The sequence below is a fragment of the Theropithecus gelada genome, chromosome 4, assembly GCF_003255815.1.
Source record: "Theropithecus gelada isolate Dixy chromosome 4, Tgel_1.0, whole genome shotgun sequence".
Taxonomy (NCBI): domain Eukaryota; kingdom Metazoa; phylum Chordata; class Mammalia; order Primates; family Cercopithecidae; genus Theropithecus; species Theropithecus gelada.
Genome location: NC_037671.1, coordinates 120633269 through 120656871, shown reverse-complemented (window position 1 = coordinate 120656871; position 23603 = coordinate 120633269). Strand labels below are relative to the sequence as shown.

Here is a 23603-nt window from a genome sequence, read left to right as displayed (position 1 = left end):
TAAAAAAGATACTTCTTTTTTAAACATCCAGAAGGTAACACATTTAGCAGGCCTTATCAAAGATAACTGTCTATTCTGATATATGAATAAAGCTAATACATGCCATATAATAATATTCACTATTAGGTTTGCTTTGGGCCTTAAACTGAATCTAATCATCTCTTGGAGCTGACCTAGGAGGTGTCTTTTCTTAAGGTTAAGAATTTTAAAAGGAGCCATTTATTTTCAGTCATGTACAAAGTATTTCTTCTTTTAAACACGGGACTACTTTAGACAAAACTCCATTCTCCTCAAAGGCATGATGGATGCCTTCAACTTTGTAGCTGTCTTAAGTATTTCTAACAAGTTTTTTTGGATAAAGTGATAAGGTTTTTGTGGGAGGGAAGAGAAAAATTTGGGACAATCTGGGGGTTTGCTTCTTGGAGAGAAGGGAGGGTTGGAAATCTCATGCCTTTTAATTAAATAATTAAAAAGTTATAAATAAATAAGTTATAAAATAATTAAATAATTAAAAAATGTAGTATCTAAGGAAGTAATTAAAAACAAGTAGGCTATGATGAACATAAATGAAGAGTCTAAAGACTGATTTGGTTTCTCAGAAAACTGAAGCAAATGTGACTGATTCTAATTTTAGTCCTTACTTTGTCTGTCCAATTCGGTGCACCCTCCCTATGGCCTGAAGCTCATGGGCAGGGTTCAATATGGGCTCCACCAAGAGAACATGAGTTGCTTCAATGATAGTTAATCCATTAGAACCTGTGTGCAGGGGCAGCAGCAAAATATTGATTTGGGGATCACGTTTAAATGCTGAAAGGTTCTCCTAAAAAAGAAAGGTACATTTTAATTTTAGCTGGATCAGTTAAAATAAGAGCAGTATGTAATAGCTCACTTTAAATATGTCTAATGCTATCTATTACTATTGTGAAACGTAACAGCTAAGAAACTTAAATGCAAAATAACCAACTGTAGAAAATGTAAACTTGTCGCTTGATTTTAATTATGAAGAAAAGTATCATATAAGCTCTCTTGTTCTTCATAATATCTAGAGGAATCACAAGACAGATGCATGTGATGCATGCAAATTAAACTATACGAGGTTAGAGGAAAAAGAGAGAAAGAGAAAGAATGTGCTAGAGTGAATGTGAGATAAGAGACATGAATCTGTTAAATTTTCATTTGGTCTCTGTGTGTGCCTGAGGTCATACGTCTGTCACTATGCTGAGCATGATGTAAGGATAATTGTGACCACATGCAGTTCTGCCTGACAGCGACTTTAGAACTTAATCCTTGCGATGCGAGGCCCCTGTCCATTCAACAGGTGTATCATAGGCAATCTTTTCCTGTACTTAAAAAAAAAAAAACAAAAAACCTCAAGTTGGGAGATCTTTAAAAAGCCAATGGTCTTGTTATATATAGGTATAATTACATAGACTGAAAAACCTAGAGTTTCTCTGCTTCTAAATGTTCACTTTATAATTAATCAAGAACTCAGATGCTGTTTATGTGGCTTATGTGACACAAGACAATAAATGTAACTAAGCTAGTTAACAGCAGTTTCAATTTGCAACTGTATCTACTACAAAAACCAGGAGTAAAATCTTAACATACCTGAAATGTCTTAACCCGACTGATTTGTGCAAATTCCATGTTGTTGTCAGTGAGAGCTTTTGAAATAATATCTAATACATCTTGCCACTAGAACACATAAAACAATTAGAAAACCAATATTTATATGTAACATTTATCTAAGGGTATCTGAAAAGTAATTAAATCAAAATGACTTTTATACTGGAGTTAAGCAAATAAAACCAAAACCAAAACTCTCAAATGTAGTACCATCAATATTATTTAGCTCTATCTGAAACAGTATTTTTTTTTTTTTTGCATCAAATGCTGGTTTTGAAAATGGAATTAAGAGAAACAAACAGTAGAAAATACATAATGGAGTGCACACTGGAATATAGTTACTTAGTTTTCTAAAATGAAAACTAGGGGTTTTACTCAACACTTTATTCAGTAGATTTTCTTTTTTTAACCCAAATTCTTGTGAAATGAGACTTTCAAGGTTAGAAATTCCAATTTTAAAAATATTAAACTAAGAAAATCCTTAAACGAAACAAATAAAAAATCATGAAATGTAGCTATACAAATTGCCTTGTGAAGCATCATCACATTTCTCTAAAAATAATTCTATCTTATGGATTTGGGAAAAAAAATCAAAGAGTAAACATTAAAAATTAGTTCTCAGCTGCAAACTGATTAGCGAGGGAAAATCAGTTCGAGTTAATACTGAGGATGAAAATGTTGATTATACCGTTGAGAAAACGAGTGCTTTGGCCCCTGGATCTCTAAGCTGTATTTTCATCAGAGTTCTGACCACAGCTTCCACTTTTGTAGAATGGCTGCCCTTTGAACACACACAAAAAATACACATTACTACTAAATAAAATCTAGTTAAGAATAGAAAGGAAAAGCAATATAAAATACTTTTTATTATCAAAGCTACAAATGCATCAAAACAAATTATCAGGTGCATATGTGTTTACTCTTTTCCATTTTGTGTTTGCTGGAAATTTTCTTTAGCTTCGAAATGTAGAAGTCACTAAATTTACACCCAGACATTTGAATGTAAAAGAATGCCAGAAAGTCATTCAGTGCTATGACCCTGAAGATAAGATCTTTTAGTAAAGTAGTCAAGTTTTATAGTTACAAAATTTTGTTACATTAGATTAGCAGAAATGATATTTTAAAACACTCTTCATTTATTCTTCCTTTCTTCAGATATTATGTCATCAGAAATGTTAAGAATACAATGAATCAAAACTCCCAACTTAAGCAGTGAAGGATCCAACCAACAGAGAACGTTTTCTTGCAAGGGTATTACCAAAAACAATGACAGAGGTACAAATGATGGCCTCTTAGAATAAGACAGATTCATACAAAGCTAGACACTGGGTTTTTTTGTTTTTTTGTTTTTTGCATCTTCCATAACCATTTCTATCAGATGAGGATGAAAGTGAAAAAATGATTTTTAAAATAGAGAAATAAGAAAGTGAGGAAAATAGTGCAAGTATTTCTGCAGCCCTCAGTGAGAAAGTTTTCCTTCTGGAGTACTCTCAGAGATGGTATGACAGAGAAATTAAGGTTATGAGATTTTGAATGAGAGAAATTTAAGTTGAACTCATAGTTCTGCAACTCACTAGTTACAGTTTCTAACCCTTTGTTTCCTCATCTGTCAAACAGGGCTGAATGATAATTATATCTCTTTCCAAAGGTGGCTGTGATGATTAAATGAGCAAATGTATACAAAGTATTTAGCCTAACATCTGGTAAGGAGTAAACACTCAAGAACTTACTATCTTTCTGAGATTAAATATGAACACTATAATGACCTAGATTGTATCACAAGGGAGGGCAGATTTAACCAAAAAGAAAGAAAAATATTTCCACAGCAGCATAACCCTCTCCCTCAATCCTCTCAACACACTTTTACATGAAGAAACATTCAAAGGTAAAAATACAAACAAAACAAGAAAGAAAGCTATACTAATTTTAAGTCAGCAAGATAGAATAATGGAAAAAGTTTTAAAATCCTCATGCTAAAATCATGATTCTACACTTATTTTCTCTGGATACGCAGATTTTCAAGTATACTTGCAAGATTAGAAATGTACTACAAAGAACCTATTTCAGTCTAATAATTATCTCAAATAAGAGCGAAGAGAAAATAGGAAATTAGTGTAAAGGTGATCATTTCAGAATTTAGACAAAAACATCCATGTTCCCTGCAAGCGCTTACTTTCAAAAATATTTCAAGTGAAATACCAGGATAACTATGAATCCTTCCACCAATTAATGTTTCTTACTAAAAGTTCAAAAAAAAAAAAGTAGAATAATTTTTTTGTAACCAACATTCCTAGCACTGTAGTGCTAACTCTATGGAGGAAAAGAACAGAGCATTCACTTTTATCAACGACTGGCCAGGTCAGTGATAGCGCTCAATGATCCCTTCCAAATGCTACAGTTCTGAACCATTTCATCCCAGTCTAGTTACTTCCTACTCTCCTAGCAGAAAATGTTAGGCTACAAAACAAGTCTTGAAAACAAATTCAGACTGAAATTACATCAAGTATCTTCTCTGACAATGGAATGAAACTAGAAATCCACAATAGGAGGAATTTTGGAAAAATAACAAAAATGTAGAAATTAAACAGAAATTAAATAACATGCTCTTGAACATTCATTCAATGGATCAATAAAGCAATTAAAAGGAAAAATTAAAAATACCTTGAGACAAATGAAAATGGAAATACAACATAATAAAAGGTATGGGAATTCAACAAAAGCAGTTCTAATAATGAAGCTTATAGAAATAAACAACTACATAAAAAAAGAGAAATGTTCCAAATAAACAACCTAATGTTGCACCACAAGGAACTGGAAAAAGAAGAGCAAAGTAAGCCGAAAGTCAGCAGAAGGAAGGATATAATAAAAATCAGAGCAGAAATACATGAAATAGAGAACGGAAAAAAAAAATACAGAAAAGACTAATGAAATTCTTAGTTGGTTATTTGAAAACATAAACACAATGAACAACCCTTCAGAAAAAATAAGAGTGAAATTTAAAAAATTATAAATGAAAGGAGACATTAAAACTGATACCACAGAAATACAGAAAATCGTAAGAGACTTATGAACAACTATATGCCAACAAATCAGGAAATCTACAAGAAATGGATAAATTCCCAGAAACATACAATCTACCAAGACTGAATCACAAAGAAATAGAAAATCTGAACAGACCAGTATGTAGTAAGGAGATTGAGTTGGTAATAAAAAGTCTCCCGTCAAAGAAAAGCATAGGAACTAGTGGTTTCACTGGTAAAGTCGAACAATCATTTAAAGAAGAACTAAAACCAATCTTTCTTGAACTTTTCTAAAAAACTTAAGAGAGAATATTCTTAATTCATTTTACAAGACCAGAAGTACTCTGACATCAAAGTCAGACGAGAATACTATAAGAAAATTACAGACCAGTATCTCTGATGAAAACATGCAAAAATCCTCAATAAAATACTAGGAAGCCAAATCCCACAACACATTAGAAGGGATCACTCACCATGATCAACAGGGATTCATCTCTGGCATGCAAGGATGGTTTAACATACGCAAACCAATAAATGTGATACACCACAGAATAAAGGAAAAAAATGATCATCTCAGTATTTGCAGAAAAAATATCTGATAAAATTCAACATATTTTAATAAACTATCAACAACTTAGGTGTAGAAGGAACGTACCTCAAAACAATAAAGGCCATAAATGACAAGCCTACCAGCTAGCAATATACTCAGTGGTGAAAAGCTGAAAGCTTTTCCTCTAAGATCAGCAAAACACAAATGCCCACTCTTGCCACTGCTAATCAACATAGTATTGGAAGTCTTAGCTAGAGTAATTAGGCAAGGAAAAGAAATAAAAGGCATTCAAATTTCAAAGGAGGAGGTTAAACTGTTTGCAGATGACATGATCTTATATATACAAATTCCTAAAGATTCCACCAAAAACCTGTTAAAATAAATGAATTTAGTAAAGTTTCAGGATACAAAAGAAACTCAAAAATCAGTAGCATTTCTATAACTAACAATGAATGATCCAAAAAGGACATCAAGAAAAAATTCCCATTTATAATACCATAAAAAAAAAAACACTTAGGAGTAAATGTAATCAAGGTGAGAGATTTGTACACTGAAAACTATGAAACATTAATACAAAAATTAAAGAGAACACAAATAAATGGAAAGACATATGTTCGTGAACTGAAATAATATTGTTACATAAATATTAACACAATCTATAGATTCAATGCAATCCCTATGAAAATTCCAATGACATTTTTCATGGAAATAGTGCTATGATTTGAGTTTGTCCTCAGCGATATTCATGCTGAAATTTGATACCCAGCATGGAGGTGTTGGGAGGTCGGGCCTAGTGGCAGGTGTTTTGAGTCATGGGGGTGGATCCTTCATGAATGACTTGGTGCCATTCTCTTGGTAGTGAGTAAATTCTTTCTTGTGCAAGAAGAATTAGCTCCTGTGAGGGCAGGCTGTTATAATGTAAGTTTCCTCCTCCTGTTTGTTGCTCTCCTCTTTGTACCCGTCTGCTACCCCTGTGACTTAAGCCATGTTATCATGTAACAAGGAAGCCCTCACCAGAAGGGCAATCTCCTTCAACTTCCCGAGTACACTTTCTCTTTTCTTTTCTTTCTTTTTCTTTTTGAGACAGGGTCTTGTCCTGTCACCCTGGTTGGAGTGCAGTGGTGTAATTACAGCTCACTGCAACCCTGAACTCCTGCACTCAAGTGATCCTCCCACCTCAGTCTCCCGAGTAGCTGGGACTACAGGTGTGCACCACTATGCCTGGCTAATTTAAATTTTTTTTTTTCCGTACAGATAGAGTCTTATTATGTTGCCCAGGCTGGTCTTGAACTCCTGGCCTTGAGTGATCCTCCTGCCTTGGCCTCCCAAGGCACTGAGATTACAGGCATGAGTCACCGTATCTGGCCATAACTCCTTTTCTTTATAAATTAACCAGTCTCAAATATTCTACTCTGTCAACATAAAACAGACAAAGATAAATAGAAAAAAACAATTCTATAATTCATATGGAACCATGAAAGACCTTGGATAACAAAAGCAATCTTGAGCAAAAAGCTAGAGATATCACACTCCCTGATTCTAAAACACATTACAAAACTACAGTAATAAAAACAGTATGCTACTGAAATAAAAACAGACATACAGACCAATGGAACAGGAGAGACAGCCCAGAAATAAACCCACACATACACAGTCAACTAATCTTTAACAAACATAAGAAGATCACACAATGGGGAAAACACAGTCTCTTCAATAAACTGTGCTGAAAAAACCAGTTATCCACATGCAGAAGAATAAAACTGGACCCTTATCTCACCCCATATATAAAAATCCACTCAAAATGGATTAAAGACTTAAATATAAGATCCAAAACTACAAACTACTTGACAATGATCTTGGTAAAGCCTTTTTGGATATGACCCAAAAAACATAAGCAAGAAAAGCAAAAAGATAAATAGGATTGCATTAAAGTAACAATCTTCGCACAGCAGAGGAAATAATTAACAAAGGCAATCTACAGCAAAGGAGAAAATATCTGCAAACCACACATGTGATAAGGAGTTATTATCCAAAATATATGAGAAACTCAAAAAACTCAAGAGCAAGAAAACCACCTGAGTAAAAACTCAGCAAAGGAGCTGAAAAGATATTACTCAAAAGAAGACATACAAATAGGTAACAGGTATAGGAAAAGGTGCTCAACAACACTAATCATCAGGGAAATACAAATTAAAACCAAACCGAGATACACACCTCATTCCTGTTACAATGACTATTATAAAAAAGACAAGAGGTAAGTATTGGTGAGAAGGTGGAGAAAAAGGAAACCCCTGTACACTACTGGTAGGAATACAAATTAGTAGGACCATTTTGGAAAACAGTAAAGAGGTTTCTCAATACATTAAAAATAGAACTATCACATGATCAGCAATTCTATTTCTGGGTATATATGCAGGGGAAATTAAATCAGCATGTGGAAGAGATATCTGCATTCTCCAGTTAATTTCAGCATTATTCACAGTAGCAAAGACATGGAATCAGTGTAAGTGTCCATCCACTGATGAATAAATTTTAAAACAGGGTATATATACACAATGGAATATGTTTTTACCTGAAAGTAAATCAATCCTGTCTGGTGAGATAACATCTATGTACCTGAAAGACACTATGCTAACTGAAACAAACCAGGCACAGAAAAGACAGATACTGCATGATCTCACTTACATGTGGTATCTAAAAACATTGAATTCACAGAAGCAGAGAGCAGAACGGTGGTTACCAGAGGCTGAAGTTTGTTGGGGAAGGGAGTGGGTTAAACGGTACAAAGTTTTAGTTAGACCGAAGGAACAGATCTAAAGATCTACTGTACAGCATGGTGACTACAGTACATAATAATGTATTGTATACAGCTGTCCCTTGGTATCCATGGGGAGTTCTAGGATTCCCACTGGATATCAAGATCTGCAGATGCTAAGTGCCTTACATAAAATGGCAGTGTTTACATAATAGCCTGCACACATCTTTCTGTATACTTTAAAATCATCTCCGTATTACTTATAATACTTAATACAATGTAACTCTTATGTAAATAATTATAGTGTCTTTTAAAAATTTGTGTTTTTTAAATATGTTGTATTGTGATTTTTTTATTGTTGCTGGGTTTTTCTTGAGTATTTTTTTATCTGCGGTTAACTGAATCTGCTGATGCAGAATCTGCAAATATGGGAGGCCAACTGTACTTGAAAACTGCTAAGAAGGCAGATTTTAAATGTTCTTATCACAAAAATTGGTTAAGTATGTGATGGATATGTTAGTTTGACTCAATCATTCCATAATATCTACATATATTAAAACATCATGTTGTATACTACCACAAATATATACAGTTTTTCACTTGGAGTTAACAAAGAACTATATGAGGAACTGGATAAAAAAACACACTCCCTTGTCTCCAAATACATAACACTCTAACGCATGTTACAGAATATGGAGAAAAACATAAAAGGATGGTTTATCTGCTGGTTTGGCAATTGAAATGAATGCTTTATACTGTCTTAATGAGCACTACACACATTCTACTGCTCTTTTTCATGTTTCTTCTATTTTAAATATGTAAATAAACTTGGGTTCAAATCTGCCGGCTTCTGAGAAGACTACTCAATGCGGTTACTGCTATAGAAAGTAAATATTCACATTGTTAAAAAAAGGTAAGATTAACACAGGAAAAAGGGAATGGGTTACATACAGGCAAGGCTGCTTGCAAAAAAGCAAAAAAGCAACAAAAGGAAATGTGAATACTAATCTATTCCTGTATAAGCTGTTAACACAGTATGAACATTCTCAAGACAGGTAAACTGGTAGCCTCAGGCAAACTCATTATTTAGCTACAGCAGTAAACAGATGCAACGTTAAGCTTTGCTTATGCATTAGGGATGCATACTATGTTATGCATTAGGGAATGTCATGCATTAGGGAAGAGTGTACATGGGAAGAGAAATCCCACAAACCTGCTAGATAATCTCTTAATATATTAGGTTGATAAAGCTGTACTTAACTATAAGCACCTCTGTCCTCTTCTGACATTATTGTCCCTTTCCTTACTCCCATCCTTTCTCCTTAAGTCTCTTCAGCACACACACACCCCCAATCTTAACTTTGTGCTTAATGTTTGGTTTTCCTTCATGTTTCTGAAACATTAATGACCAAGGCCCAGTTTTGGAGTAAGGACACAGCTTCTGTCCTGTACCCTCACTGACTGTATCTCTGTCATTCTTCTCTCCAAGGCACTAATTCTTTCTAAGGTCAACTAGAAAACTGGGATGGGAGACATACAAAGTGTTCCCACTCAGCTCATGGCTGTTCTCTCTCCTGGTTTTCTACTCAAGACACAAAGTCAGCAGCCAGGAGAACTAAAATGTTTAAAAATAAAGAAGTGAAGTAAAGTGAAGTCTTTCACTTTCTGGAAAATAAAGTGCCAAGTTAGAAGCTCCAGAATTTGGGGCAGGAAGTCAACACACTGAAAAAACAGTAGAGACCCAATAGCACCAAAGGCCAATAAAGAATATTTCCAATGAAGTTTGGCCTGGAAGTCACTTAGTAACAACTCAAGATCAGAAATGTCATGTGGCTTCCTATCTGCTCTAACAGGTGCCACTAACTTGTTTTTATCAGAGTTAAGTCTCATTGGAATAAGGTGTTCTATAGTTGCAGCCTCCTGTTGTAAAATGTGAGGAATCTAACCTTTGAATTACAAGTTGTGAAATGCGTTAAAATGACAGATAATTCAGTTTTGTTTCTTTGCCGTATGTTCAGTAGACTGAAAAAATTCTTCTAATAAAGTAACCAAGTAGCATCTGATCTAGATTTTAATCCTCTCCCCTCCAGAATGAGATGAACTATTTTACTGATGCAATTTCAGAAGGATGAACTGCTTCTTATGCACTGAAGACTTATTATTGGGGAAAAAAGAGGGTGCAACATTAATAGTGAAAATCTGAGTATTGGTGTAGAAAGATACACTGTAGCTTGGCTTTACTCTATTTCGATTCATGTCCATATCCTATCTACTGAGATTCCTTACTTGAGAGAAAGGAAAGGAATGAGAACACATATGAGAGTTCTCTGCTGCAGCAGCAAAGGGCTACTTGCACTTGATTTACACATATAAAAGAAAAATAACGCTCAGTGACTAGGAAGGTATTGTTGCTTTGTATTTCGTTTCAATGACTTTATAAGACAAGTGAATACTGGAGCACTATCTGAAACAGGGCTTGGCAATCCATCACCCTGAATTAAGAGCTTCTTACTCAGTATATCCCTTTGTCACCAATCTAGTTCTTCCTTTTCCTTTGCCATTTTCTATTTTTTCTATTTACCTCATCTGCCCACATCTTTCTGCCACCTCTTTTTCTGTGCAGGACCTGTGGATTCCCATGGTCATGCTTAGCTCCATTTGTAAAATTAAGAGCTAAAGTCGCTGCTGACTCCTCAAGAACATCAGAGAAAAGTCAATGCAATGAAGATGATGAATACACTCAGTCTTATTTTATTTATTTATTTATTTTTTGAGACGGAGTCTCGCTGTGTAGCCCAGGCTGGAGTGCAGTGGCTGGATCTCAGCTCACGGCAAGCTCTGCCTCCCAGGTTCACGCCATTCTCCTGCCTCAGCCTCCCGAGTAGCTGGGACTACAGGCGCCCGCCACCACACCCGGCTAGTTTTTTGTATTTTTTTAATAGAGACGGGGTTTCACCGTGTTAGCCAGGATGGTCTCGATCTCTTGACCTCGTGATCCGCCCGTCTTGGCCTCCCAAAGTGCTGGCATTACAGGCTGGAGCCACTGCGTCCGGCCCAGTCTTATTTTTTTAATCAAACAAAAGAGAGAACATTCTTGTTTAGAGACTACTTTATATCAACAAGCAGGTTGTATCTTTAGAGATTTTATATATATTAATTAATATATGTATTCATACATATGAAATACACACAAATATATAGGAAAAACTTCCAAAAATGTTTTATATTGAGAGGATTGTTAGTCAAAAGTTATTTCCTATTTTGGTATTTTCTGACTTCTGTTACTTTTACTCTAGACTTTTCTTTTTGAAATAGAGCTAACTCCTTCAATGTGTGTGTGTTGTCCATAGTAGGTTCAGCTGAGTAAGATCAGTTAACATTGTTTTATTTCTGTCTGCACCTGTTGACCATGCTAAAAACCCATACTGGTGGCCACAGATACAACTGAGTGCAGTTATGAAGCTTGTATGATTGGTGCTACAAAGGGGAAATACTTTTTAAGCACATGCGTAGGGCAAGTACTGGGTTCTTCAAGCATTCACATATTTGAATAAAGCTCAATGGAAATTATGTCTAGGCTGTGGAAAATCTTACAAGTGTACTACGCCACAAAAATATTATCCTGTTCTTTTAAACATTTTGCATAATTATTTCAAAGATGTAAGTTAGCAATGGAAAAAAAGTTAAGAATTTTATTTGGATACAAAGGCTCTTAGGGTTACTAGGTATACAGACTATTCAATTGTCATCCATCCATGCATTCAAATACTGAGTGTCTATTATATGCCAGGTATTGTTCCAAATGCCTCATATAAAATAGTGAATAAAACAACATCCCTACCTCATGAAAAGTCCTCTACCTTTTAATGGAGTTTATACTCTACAAATGATATTTTCATAAAGATAATTTCATAAAGATAACTTTTAGTTCATATCTTAGAAGTCTCTACTGTGTGTTCAATTTATTGCAAGCTATGGATAACTTTAACATGAGGCTAACAGTTCAGAATTACAAGTATTAACTTGGCCAGTGAACAGAAAGAGAAATGGTATTCTTTTTTGCAATTATATTTAGTCATAACATATTTTAACAAAAAATATACAACTGCATTCCAAATTTACCAGTTAATGTTCATGTTATACAAATCCTGTCTTATATAAGAATATTTAGATAAATATATTTAAATATAATCACTTCTGGATTATATTTACCAAATTATTTTATTCCTATTTTAAACTCAGTCAGAATTTCATAATTCATTTTTTTTCCACTCAGATGTTTATTTTAATTATATTTTAAAAGTGTGAGACAGATGTCACAAATGATCTTTAAATTAATTGAACAAAAATTCAAATTAAAAAAGAACAGAACAGGATTCCACATGTAGAATTCTACAATACTATGGCTAGGCTTCTCTGTGAGTTGGAATGTAGAGATACAGAGTTTTTTTCCTACAAACAGGCCATATAAGGTATCTCTATTATTAAGATATTTGCTTGCTAAAAATGCAGATTTCTGGACCACATCCCAGGTCTAATGAGTCAAAGTTTATGGAGGCAGAGAATGAACAAAAATACTTATTTTAAAAAGCAGGCCAATTGATGGTCAGATACTTAAAAGTTTGACAAGAGAAGCAATTGTGTAGTATGTGGTGGGTGGAGAGGGTGCTGTATTGCTGTCACTGTATCTACGTAGTGGTTATGTCTATTTTCTCCCGGACAGAAATTTCTTATTATCTAAGACTCTTGTTCATTATAGGGTCAGGGTTTCCACTGGCAAAACGCTTTGTATGAAACCTAGCCAAACATAAGACACAGGGAACAAAACACATGGGCCATATGTTCTGCCAGGAGGCCCACTTCACCATCCAAAATGCCTGGCAGTTGTCAGAACTTGCAAGGGGAATTTTGTTTACTTTGTGAGATGCCCAGTAGGTTCCAAAGGTCATTTAGGAATACTGTCACACTGTTGCTAGGGAAGAAATGGTCTTCAACTTAAGTGTATCCACCAAACAGGACATTTGTGATCCTAGTATTCATTTTGTATCTATGGTCAATCAACAGCATTCCTTACATTGGAAAATCTCTTATTTCCAAGAAATACTACTTAAAAATGTCTACTACTAATAAATAGTAGTTTTATGTTTTCCAAATATCTTTTATCCACAAAACAGCTATATGATTAAGCATTATGCATGATATATGGTTTGCTATGTCTGAGAATCTTGACATAAATACAGTGAAATAACCATTTCAGAAATAAATTTCATATTTCAGAAAATATAAATATTTCAATTAAATAAAAAATTACTTATCAGTATTGTTTGTTAAAGATCAGGGATTTGATAATCAACAATAATATAAATAGTTTAGAAATAATTGGAACTAGTAGTTCTAAAATTTGAAAATAATGCCTTAATTATTTACACATAGCCATCTTTATTTACATACAAATCCAAAATAGGCAATATGACCTTTTATGTGGAAGTTTCAAAGAGTCACAAGAGAGGGGTGAAGTCTCAGAATACAATAAGCAGATGTTTCAAGGAGGACATGACAGACAGCAGGGCAGAAATGTGACAGAAGTCAGAAGAAGAGACAGGAAGCACAAGGCAAATGTGGCAGACACAAATGGTAACAGAAAAAGCAGCGAAGAGCCAACCTAAACATGGCATGAAGCAATGTGAGGACACCGAGGAGGGATAAAACTTGCCCGCACAATGATACAATATTCAGTCTTACGTTCAAGAAAAGAAAATGTAATTACATGTGCATCTTTTTATCAAAGGGAAATTATCTTTAGTAAATTCTATAATCTTAATTTTTTTAAAAGATGCTTCAGTTAATTCACGTGTTCATCAATACCCATGAAAGACAGCGAGAAGTGAGAGCACAATAAACAGTATTTATACACTGATATCCCTGCTCCAACAGCACGGCACATGTAACTGTGCCAATCTCTATCCTGGGTGTCTAGGAAAGTTGCCATAAAATGAACAGGTGTTTGGATTTGATGGGCTCAATGACTCAGTTTCGTAGAGGTTGTGCTGTTTACTGGTAGCTAGAGCAATCACTTCCTTAACCTCTCTGCACAAAACCCGACACAGCAGTTCTTTCTTACGCCAGTTCCTTGTACTGGGATGCATGCTTTTACCTAAGGGTGAGCCACCTCTTCTTAGCCACAAAGGCCATCTGTGGCCCTTGAGATGCTGTGGCCAGAGGAAGAGAATGAAGAGAAAAAAGGAAGGGCTAAGAAAGACTATCTTTATGGGAAGGAAAAGAGAAACTATAGGAGTGGGAAGAAAGGCAGAGAGAGGGACTGGGAAGGAGTGTAGCTCTCAGTGTTGCAGGCAGGATAAAGAGTAACTGTCAAATGCCTCAGGGCTGCACCGTAAGTCACCTACCTCTTCATTCAGTAACTCTTAGGCATTTGCTTTAAAAATTCAGTCCTCCCTCAGTATCTGTGAGGGACTGACTGCTTCCAAAACCCCTGTGGATATCAAAATCCCAGGATGCTCAAGGCCCTTGTATAAAATGATGCTGTACTTACATTTAACATACACACATCCTCCTGTATACTTTAAATCATCTCCAGATTACCTTATGTAATCCCTACACATCATTTCATTTGCGTGGATTCAACGTAAACTCAGTATTCTGCAAATTCAAGTTCTCCTCTTTAGAACTTCATGAAATTTTTCCTTTTCTAAATATTTTTGATCTATGGTTGGCTATATCCACAGACACACAGGGCTGACTGTAAAATGTGTTCAGGGGATTCACCGATAGGGAACAGGACTAGAAGATCCTTAGGTCATGATGCTCTCATCACGTATCCTTGCCTATTCTGTTCCTCCTATACTGTCCTGCACTTCCTTCCTGCTTGTTCACCCTCTCACTTTTCTTCTTTCACTGCTGGACCTTTCGCTGGCGCCCCCTGGAACTTGTATTTCATGAAACAAACTGTTTCATATTTTCTACCTCTTGTAGAAATACTGCTTTTCACTTCCCTGCTCTAATTAGAACCTGGCTATCCTCTAAACATACTGGTCTCTCAGCAGCCCTTTTGAAAGAAGGATTTGAGTGTTGCATTTGACTGCTGGTACGCAAATGCAGGTTTCAGAGCATTAGTTCTCATTTGTATAACAACTTCCATTTTTTGAGCCTCCTGAAGCCCAGTTATCCCAACTCTACTCTTTGCTATAATTTACTGAACCCTACCCTACATTCACTAAGAACTTTGGCGCCTAATTTACTCTATACCTCAACTCTAGATATTACATACTGTCTGTCTGGACAACTCATCCAAAATTCAGATCTCACTGTTTAATCTTCTGGCATCTTTTTTTCTCCTTCTCACTTGAGTCACCTACTTCTACAGTCACATCTGGCAGACCTGTCCTCTCTGCAATGACTATAATTTCCCATTCTCAGATAAGAACACCTATGTTTATATCTTTTGGGCTCAATAGATATTTGACTTCAATGAAACCTCTACTTTCTATACATCAACATTCTCCTTCTTTTCAAGAAACTTATATTACAAATTATCCTTTCTCCTATATCTTCAGTCTATCCTTTTTTTCCCACTGGAGATTAAACATGCTCAAGAATCTTTTGTCTTAAACAAAACAACCAAAAAAAAGTGATGTCTTTCTGTACTCATATCTTCTGGTTACAATTCTGCTTCTATCTCACAGTTAAATTTACAAAACAGTTGGGCATTTTTTGTACTTATTGACTTCCTGCTCATCCCTCAATCTCTCCCAATCTGCTTTCTGCCTCTACATTTGTATTAAAAGAGCTCCTTCTAAAGTCATCAGTGACCTCATTAGACAAACTAGTCCATACTGTAGTTGATCCACCTTCAGAACTACTGCCTCCTTACCGAAGCAGAGCTTCCCTGTGGCCTTTGTTGCCAGCATACCCCACTGGATTGCCTGTCCCTGGTTGCTCCTTCTCATTTTCCAGCCCTCTCAACTTGATTCAATCTTTTAAAGTTAAGGACTTCATAGGACGTGATCTGAAGCAAACTTTTCTGTTAGTGACTCTGAATTTTGTATCTCCAGCTCCACTTATCAACACTTTTCTGGACAGTTCTACTTGGATGTCTTAGGCACCTTAAATATGGTATGTCTAAATGTATCTTCTTCCAAATGCCTTGTATCATTAGCCATACCACTACCCACCTGCTTATTCACATCAGAAACCAGGGGTGATCTATGAAATCTCCTTCACTAATGCTGCCAACATTCTCTTACTATCTTTACCTTAAACATGTCTAGAATATACCCACGTCTCTCCATTTCTACTGCCATTACCCAAATCATTGGCTGCCATCAGCCAAATCATCTGCTCCATTGGCCTATATGTCTGTTTTGGTACCAGTACCATTCTGTTTTGGTTACTGTAGCCTTGTAGTATAGTTTGAAATCAGGTAGCGTGATGCCTCCAGCTTTGTTCTTTTGTAGTGCTTATCACAATTATAACACATTAATTATTTGTTAACATCTGTGCTTCTTGCCCCAATTCAGACTCCTTCACTAATCTCCACAAGAGTAGTAACCATATCTGTTTTATTTATGTGTATGCTGCGTCTATGAGGCCTAGCACACCGCCTGTGTGCTAGTATATGTCCAATATATATATGTGGAATGAATGGATGAACGCTTATTCTAACTGTGGGATTCTGTTTATCCCAACAGACTAAAGAGCAATATGACTGATATTTTCAGGTTTTACTCAAATAACAGTGAAAAAGAGCAATTAAAAGTTCTTTAACGCAACTACAGTTTTCTTGGGAGAAGGGTACCCTAATAACTGCCTAACTACTGGTAGTGAATTTCAACTTATAGCTGATTCTACTTACAAACCACATTACTTAAAAGTGAAAAGAGAGTATCAAAAACTCAGAAGAAGGAATAAAGAATACTTCATCTTGCTTAAGAGTCAACCCCACCATTCTCTAATTCTCATTCTCTAATTATTCCTTAAAGCCCACATTTGCTACTACATTTAGATACTGATGTGCCTTTTGTTTAAGTTTGGTTAGAAAAAAAATATTAAAAAAGCATATTTAAGGAAAAGAAAGAACAAAATAGTCTTGGCTTTTTATTAAATACCCCTTAAAAGCAGTAAATCCAATTACAGATCCAGTCTGGATATCAAATTATAGCAATTTTCTTAAAATTCTAAATGAAGCATGGAAAAAAATTAGGAAAATAAAGCCAAAATTTGGCTTTACCCTGAAATAGCAATCCATGCTGTTTAAAAAGCACATTACATCTATCTTGTAGCTGTGTTCATTAGCCAATTTATTTTATCCTTCTGTTTAGACACATCCTTTTTTCCTTAGATCCAGGGTTGAGTAAAAGAATGAGGAAAACTCTTACTTTAAATAAATCTTTAATGTAACCAGACCTCTATCTACTTGTGGTGGATAGCAATATTATAGAGGATGATAGGAAACTGGAATTTTAAGCTGTTACATTTTAGCCACAGTGTACATGACTATTGCTATTATGTTTGAATAAGCATTCTGTGTTCCTCTCACAATAAAAAATTAGATGGTTAGGCTGAGGCTTTCAGGCAGTATATCTATGGACAACAGTGGCATCTACCTATTCACTGTCAAGCTTATTCTGATGTTCATGCTTTCTTAATCAGATACTGCTTCCTATATTATATTGCCTTACCTATGCTTCTACGTGTTCCTGACCTACTTTACCTTCACAGGGATGTCCTCCTCCTGGTTTGCTTTCTCTGAGGTGAAGACATATGAGATTTCTTTGTGAGATGTGGTCTGGCGGCAGATTGCACACTTAATGGAGCTTCTGTGAGATCCCACGCTGTATTGTTCAATAATTATAGAAATGCATTCATTACAGAAACAGTGACCACAGGTCAGTACTGCCCACTAAAAAGAAAACAGAACAAGCCTTAGTGCTATCAAAGATGCCTTACAACTTAGAAGTATATCAAAAGGAGAAGAAAATCACAATTTTTCTTCCCAAAGATTTTATGACATTAATATTCTTTGTCATAAAGCCAAGTTGTGTCTTTAAATTAATTTTTTATTCCAAAGTAAGCTTTCATAATCTTTGGTTGTGTTCATCCTAAAAGTGAGCATGATAGTCATTGTAGAAAGGTGGTGGTCTCATTTCTGTATTTGGGAGGAACGTAAATCAGTCCTTCAGCACTCTAACAATAGATATAACAGAGGGAATCAGAACATTAATTTGGAGATAATATCATACTCGACATATTCCATTTAGTTTAAAAAACAGATTTATATTTTCACAATTAAAGCACTTACATAGAAATTAATTATGGGTTAGTTAGTATCTCAAATTTATTTTGAAAGTGGTTCTGGTTATTTTTTTAAAAATACAACCAAAAAGAAATTATTATTATTTTTTAAATAGTCTCGGTCTGTCACCCAGGCTGGAGTGCAAATGACGCAGTCTTGGCTCACTGCAACCTTGCAACCTCTACCTCCAGGGTTCAAGCGATTTTCCTCCCTCAGCCTCCCGAATAGCTGGGATTACAAGTGCTTGCTGCCACGACTGGCTAATTTTTGTATTTTTAGTAGACAGGGGTTTCACCACGTTGACCAGACTGGTCTTGAACTCCTGACCCTGTGATCCACTGCCTTGGCATGGGATTATAGGCATGAGCCACCGCACTTGGCCAAAAAGAAATTTTTAAGAAACCCCTTGTCCTATCTGGAAAAAATAAAATAATCCTCTGTGAATCTCTGCAACATACCATGGAGACTTTGGCAACGAGAGATGTAAAAGAGCAATAGATTTAGTCTAGGTGTAAGTTCTAAAAGCTATGGCATCTTAGAAATGTAGATTTAACTTTTTTCATCTGGTAAAAACAGTAAGAAAAACTGACTGTCTTTTGAGTGACAAAACTTCTAAATCCTTAAGCTATGTTTTTTTTTTTTTTTAGGATATGCACATGTATGGAAAGAAAGTATAAGGCTGGCCCACTTGAGGTTCTTTGCTGGATCAACTAAGATGCTCTTAGGAAAAGAATTCACATTGAAAGAAGAGAAAATTGAGGTATATAAGCTTGGTTTTAAAACCACTATTTTGCCTATTATCAGCTAATACTATTCCTACTGTTCTCTAGCTGTACCTCTGCCAGAGTCCACAGGAGTTAAGATTAATGAAACTGAAGAGCTGTTTTACTAGTATTTTTGTATGACACAGAGCAGCACTATATTGTACTTTATGTACCTCTAGTGCCACTGGGGTACTCTATTAGAAAGGAGTTTTCTGACTCAATGGAGCTCAAAATGGACCAACTAAATGTCAAGACAGGTCCACCTACATGTGCAATGGAGAAGAAGCAACGAGATACCTGGCACCTGAGCATTAGGAGTGACAGGACGCTGACTGACCCAAACAGAAGAGACAAATGACAATGCCTCCAGGGGCATCAGCTGGTATATATGAGTCATCTCTGATAGATTCTAATTTAATAACTCTAAATTAGAAGAAGGGGAGAACTGGGGAGCCAAAAAGGAAAAAAATATATAGCTACTATACATTGTGAATATGAACAGGGCTTGAAAAGTAGTTTTGTTACTATTATTGAAATCCAGTATGGTCTTCTAGGTTATGCTACAATTAAATGAACTAATGTATATGAAAGAACTTTAAAAACTGAAAATGTTTAAGACAAAATGAAATAAAATGTCTGAGACATTCTAGTTGCATAAATCTTATCAAAACTAAAAGCAAAAAAGACTACTTTATGTCATGATTTCTTCCATTTTTATCACAACTTTTTTTTTTTTTAATTTATTTATTATTATTATACTTTAAGTTGTAGGGTACATGTGCATAACGTGCAGGTTTGTTACATATGTATACTTGTGCCATGGTGGTCTGCTGCACCCATCAACTTGTCATTTGCATCAGGTATAACTCCCAATGCAATCCCTCCCCCCTCCCCCCTCCCCCCTCCCCATGATAGGCCCCGGTGTGTGATGTTCCCCTTCCTGAGTCCAAGTGATCTCATTGTTCAGTTCCCACCTATGAGTGAGAACATGCGGTGTTTGGTTTTCTGTTCTTGTGATAGTTTGCTAAGAATGATGGTTTCCAGCTGCATCCATGTCCCTACAAAGGACGCAAACTCATCCTTTTTTATGGCTGCATAGTATTCCATGGTGTATATGTGCCACATTTTCTTAATCCAATCTGTCACTGATGGACACTTGGGTTATATTGTGAATAGTGCTGCAATAAACATACGTGTGCATGTGTCTTTATAGCAGCATAATTTATAATCCTTTGGGTATATCCCCAGTAATGGGATGGCTGGGTCATATGGTACATCTAGTTCTAGATCCTTGAGGAATCGCCATACTGTTTTCCATAATGGTTGAACTAGTTTACAATCCCACCAACAGTGTAAAAGTGTTCCTATTTCTCCACATCCTCTCCAGCACCTGTTGTTTCCTGACTTTTTAATGATCGCCATTCTAACTGGTGTGAGATGGTATCTCATTGTGGTTTTGATTTGCATTTCTCTGATGGCCAGTGATGATGAGCATTTTTTCATATGTCTGTTGGCTGTATGAATGTCTTCTTTTGAGAAATGTCTGTTCATATCCTTTGCCCACTTTTTGATGGGGTTGTTTGTTTTTTTCTTGTAAATTTGTTTGAGTTCTTTGTAGGTTCTGGATATTAGCCCTTTGTCAGATGAGTAGATTGCAAAAATTTTCTCCCATTCTGTAGGTTGCCTGTTCACTCTGATGGTAGTTTCGTTTGCTGTGCAGAAGCTCTTTAGATTAATTAGATCCCATTTGTCAATTTTAGCTTTTGCTGCCGTTGCTTTTGGTGTTTTAGACATGAAGTCTTTGCCCATGCCTATGTCCTGAATGGTACTACCTAGGTTTTCCTCTAGGATTTTTATGATATTAGGTCTAACATTTAAGTCTCTAATCCATCTTGAATTAATTTTCATATAAGGAGTAAGGAAAGGATCCAGTTTCAGCTTTCCACTTATGGCTAGCCAATTTTCCCAGCACCATTTATTAAATAGGGAATCCTTTCCCCATTTCTTGTTTTTCTCAGGTTTGTCAAAGATCAGATGGCTGTAGCTGTGTGGTATTATTTCTGAGGACTCTGTTCTGTTCCATTGGTCTATATCTCTGTTTTGGTACCAGTACCATGCTGTTTTGGTTACTGTAGCCTTGTAGTATACTTTGAAGTCAGGTAGCGTGATGCCTCCAGCTTTGTTCTTTTGACTTAGGATTGTCTTGGAGATGCGGGCTCTTTTTTGGTTCCATATGAACTTTAAAGCAGTTTTTTCCAATTCTCTGAAGAAACTCATTGGTAGCTTGATGGGGATGGCATGGAATCTATAAATTACCTTGGGCAGTATGGCCATTTTCACGATATTGATTCTTCCTATCCATGAGCATGGTATGTTCTTCCATTTGTTTGTGTCCTCTTTTATTTCACTGAGCAGTGGTTTGTAGTTCTCCTTGAAGAGGTCCTTTACATCCCTTGTAAGTTGGATTCCTAGGTATTTTATTCTCTTTGTAGCAATTGTGAATGGAAGTTCATTCATGATTTGGCTCTGTGTTTGTCTGTTATTGGTGTATAAGAATGCTTGTGATTTTTGCACATTAATTTTGTATCCTGAGACTTTGCTGAAGTTGCTTATCAGCTTAAGGAGATTTTGGGCTGAGACAATGGGGTTTTCTAAATATACAATCATGTCATCTGCAAACAGGGACAATTTGACTTCTTCTTTTCCTAACTGAATACCCCTGATTTCTTTCTCTTGCCTAATTGCCCTAGCCAGAACTTCCAACACTATGTTGAATAGGAGTGGTGAGAGACGGCATCCCTGTCTTGTGCCAGTTTTCAAAGGGAATTTTTCCAGTTTTTGCCCATTCAGTATGATATTGGCTGTGGGTTTGTCATAAATAGCTCTTATTATTTTGAGGTACGTTCCATCAATACCGAATTTATTGAGCGTTTTTAGCATGAAGGGCTGTTGAATTTTGTCAAAAGCCTTTATCACAACTTTTATCACAGTTTCATCACTGACTTTTGTCAGAAGTCACCAGCATTTGTACACTACTATTTGCTCAGTTTCCAATGTAGCATCTTTCCCTTTAAGATGTATTACCACATATTCTTGTGATCTCACCTTCTCCACCAATCTTGGAAACCAAAAGGTACTTTCTTGTTGATTATTACTGGTCAGAATATGGAATGCATATATTTACCTTTCAACTCTCGGTTTCATAGAAAAAAACAGCCAAGAATATCTCTACTTCTTCAACAATAATAGGCTTATCTTTCAAATTTTCAAGGGCAATGAATATTCTGATATATATATATATATATATAGAATTATCATAGAAAGCAGAAACTTGTATTTTCATAAATTGCAGTTCTCCTAAAGAATGTTTATAAACATTATGTATATTAATATTCAGAAAGAAATATATTTAAGTGGTCTACCAAAATCACATCTAAATTTCTGTAGGAGAGATTAATTTGTACTCTAAAGTACAAGTATTATGAGATATTAATACTGCAAGTAAGAACTGTGATTCTATACTAATGTAATTCCTTAAGTAAGTCTATGTGTGTTATATTACATTTCTGTATAATTACTGAATAACTATATTAACCCGACAAAGTCAAATTACTGGACACAACCTTGTGACTGGAAACAATGTTCAAAACTATGCATCTTTAATGAAAAAGATGGGGTCATTCTAGAAATATTTTTTCACTTCCCATTTCAGAAAAGCATTGCTCAAATATCTTACCCTAAGCATGTCATCTAACCTCTAGTGCTATCTTTAAGATAATGGTAATACTTGCCTTTCATAGAAACTAGTGATGGGAAAAACGAGAGAGAGCGAAAGAAAAATTTTATGTAGAAACCTTTGAAAACCATAAGGTATTTTATAAATGCATCTGATGTTTATTATAATTTTACCTGTTTTCCCAGCTGTCGAGCACAGATTGGACAAGGTTCTGGATTAATACCTCCCGATGTTTTGTCTTGAGACTATCCAAAAAAGAATTAAAAAATATATTAGTTACATTTTTACATATAAAACCTGATCCATGTTTTGCAACTCATTTATGGAAATGAATACTGGCAATTATAATTTACATAATCTAACAATGTAGATGACCCATCAATATATTACCTAACATTATTATTCCTGAGACTTACTTACAAATATCATTTATTCAAGGAGTGGAAAAAAAAAAGAAAACAATTTTAATCATAAAGATTGAATATTCCTAATCCAAAATCCGAAATTTGATGCTCCAAAATCCAAACTATTTGAGTGCTGACATGACAATCAAGGTAAACGTTCATCGGAGCATTTCAGGTAACAGATTTTCAGATAAGGCATCTAAACAAATTGAATCAATGAATTATTCTTTTCCTCTGTTAATTATTGATTTTTATAAGTAAATCAATAATGTATGTATATATTTTACAGTTCTATAATGTCCATTTGTTCTTACCATATAGATTCCGATTCGTTTTACTATGCTGTCCAGTTTTCCTTTTTACATATAATAAATCACCTACAAATTTAGTGACTTAAAACAAACATGTTTCCCATGATACTACAGGTGATTTGGGGATG

At 35.4% G+C, this 23603-nt stretch overlaps 1 protein-coding gene across 1 annotated transcript in view; it reads right to left on the bottom strand.

Moving 5' to 3' along the window:
- The window catches only part of SHPRH (SNF2 histone linker PHD RING helicase), an 84051-nt gene that overhangs the window by 7980 nt on the left and 52468 nt on the right, over positions 1 to 23603 (bottom strand). Inside the window, exons 24-28 of the mRNA XM_025383841.1 lie at positions 22934 to 23005; positions 17679 to 17867; positions 2315 to 2407; positions 1609 to 1695; positions 642 to 820 (exon numbers count right to left, since the gene is read on the bottom strand). Coding sequence (XP_025239626.1) covers positions 642 to 820; positions 1609 to 1695; positions 2315 to 2407; positions 17679 to 17867; positions 22934 to 23005 — 620 coding nt within the window. The remainder of the gene's footprint in view (positions 1 to 641; positions 821 to 1608; positions 1696 to 2314; positions 2408 to 17678; positions 17868 to 22933; positions 23006 to 23603) is intronic.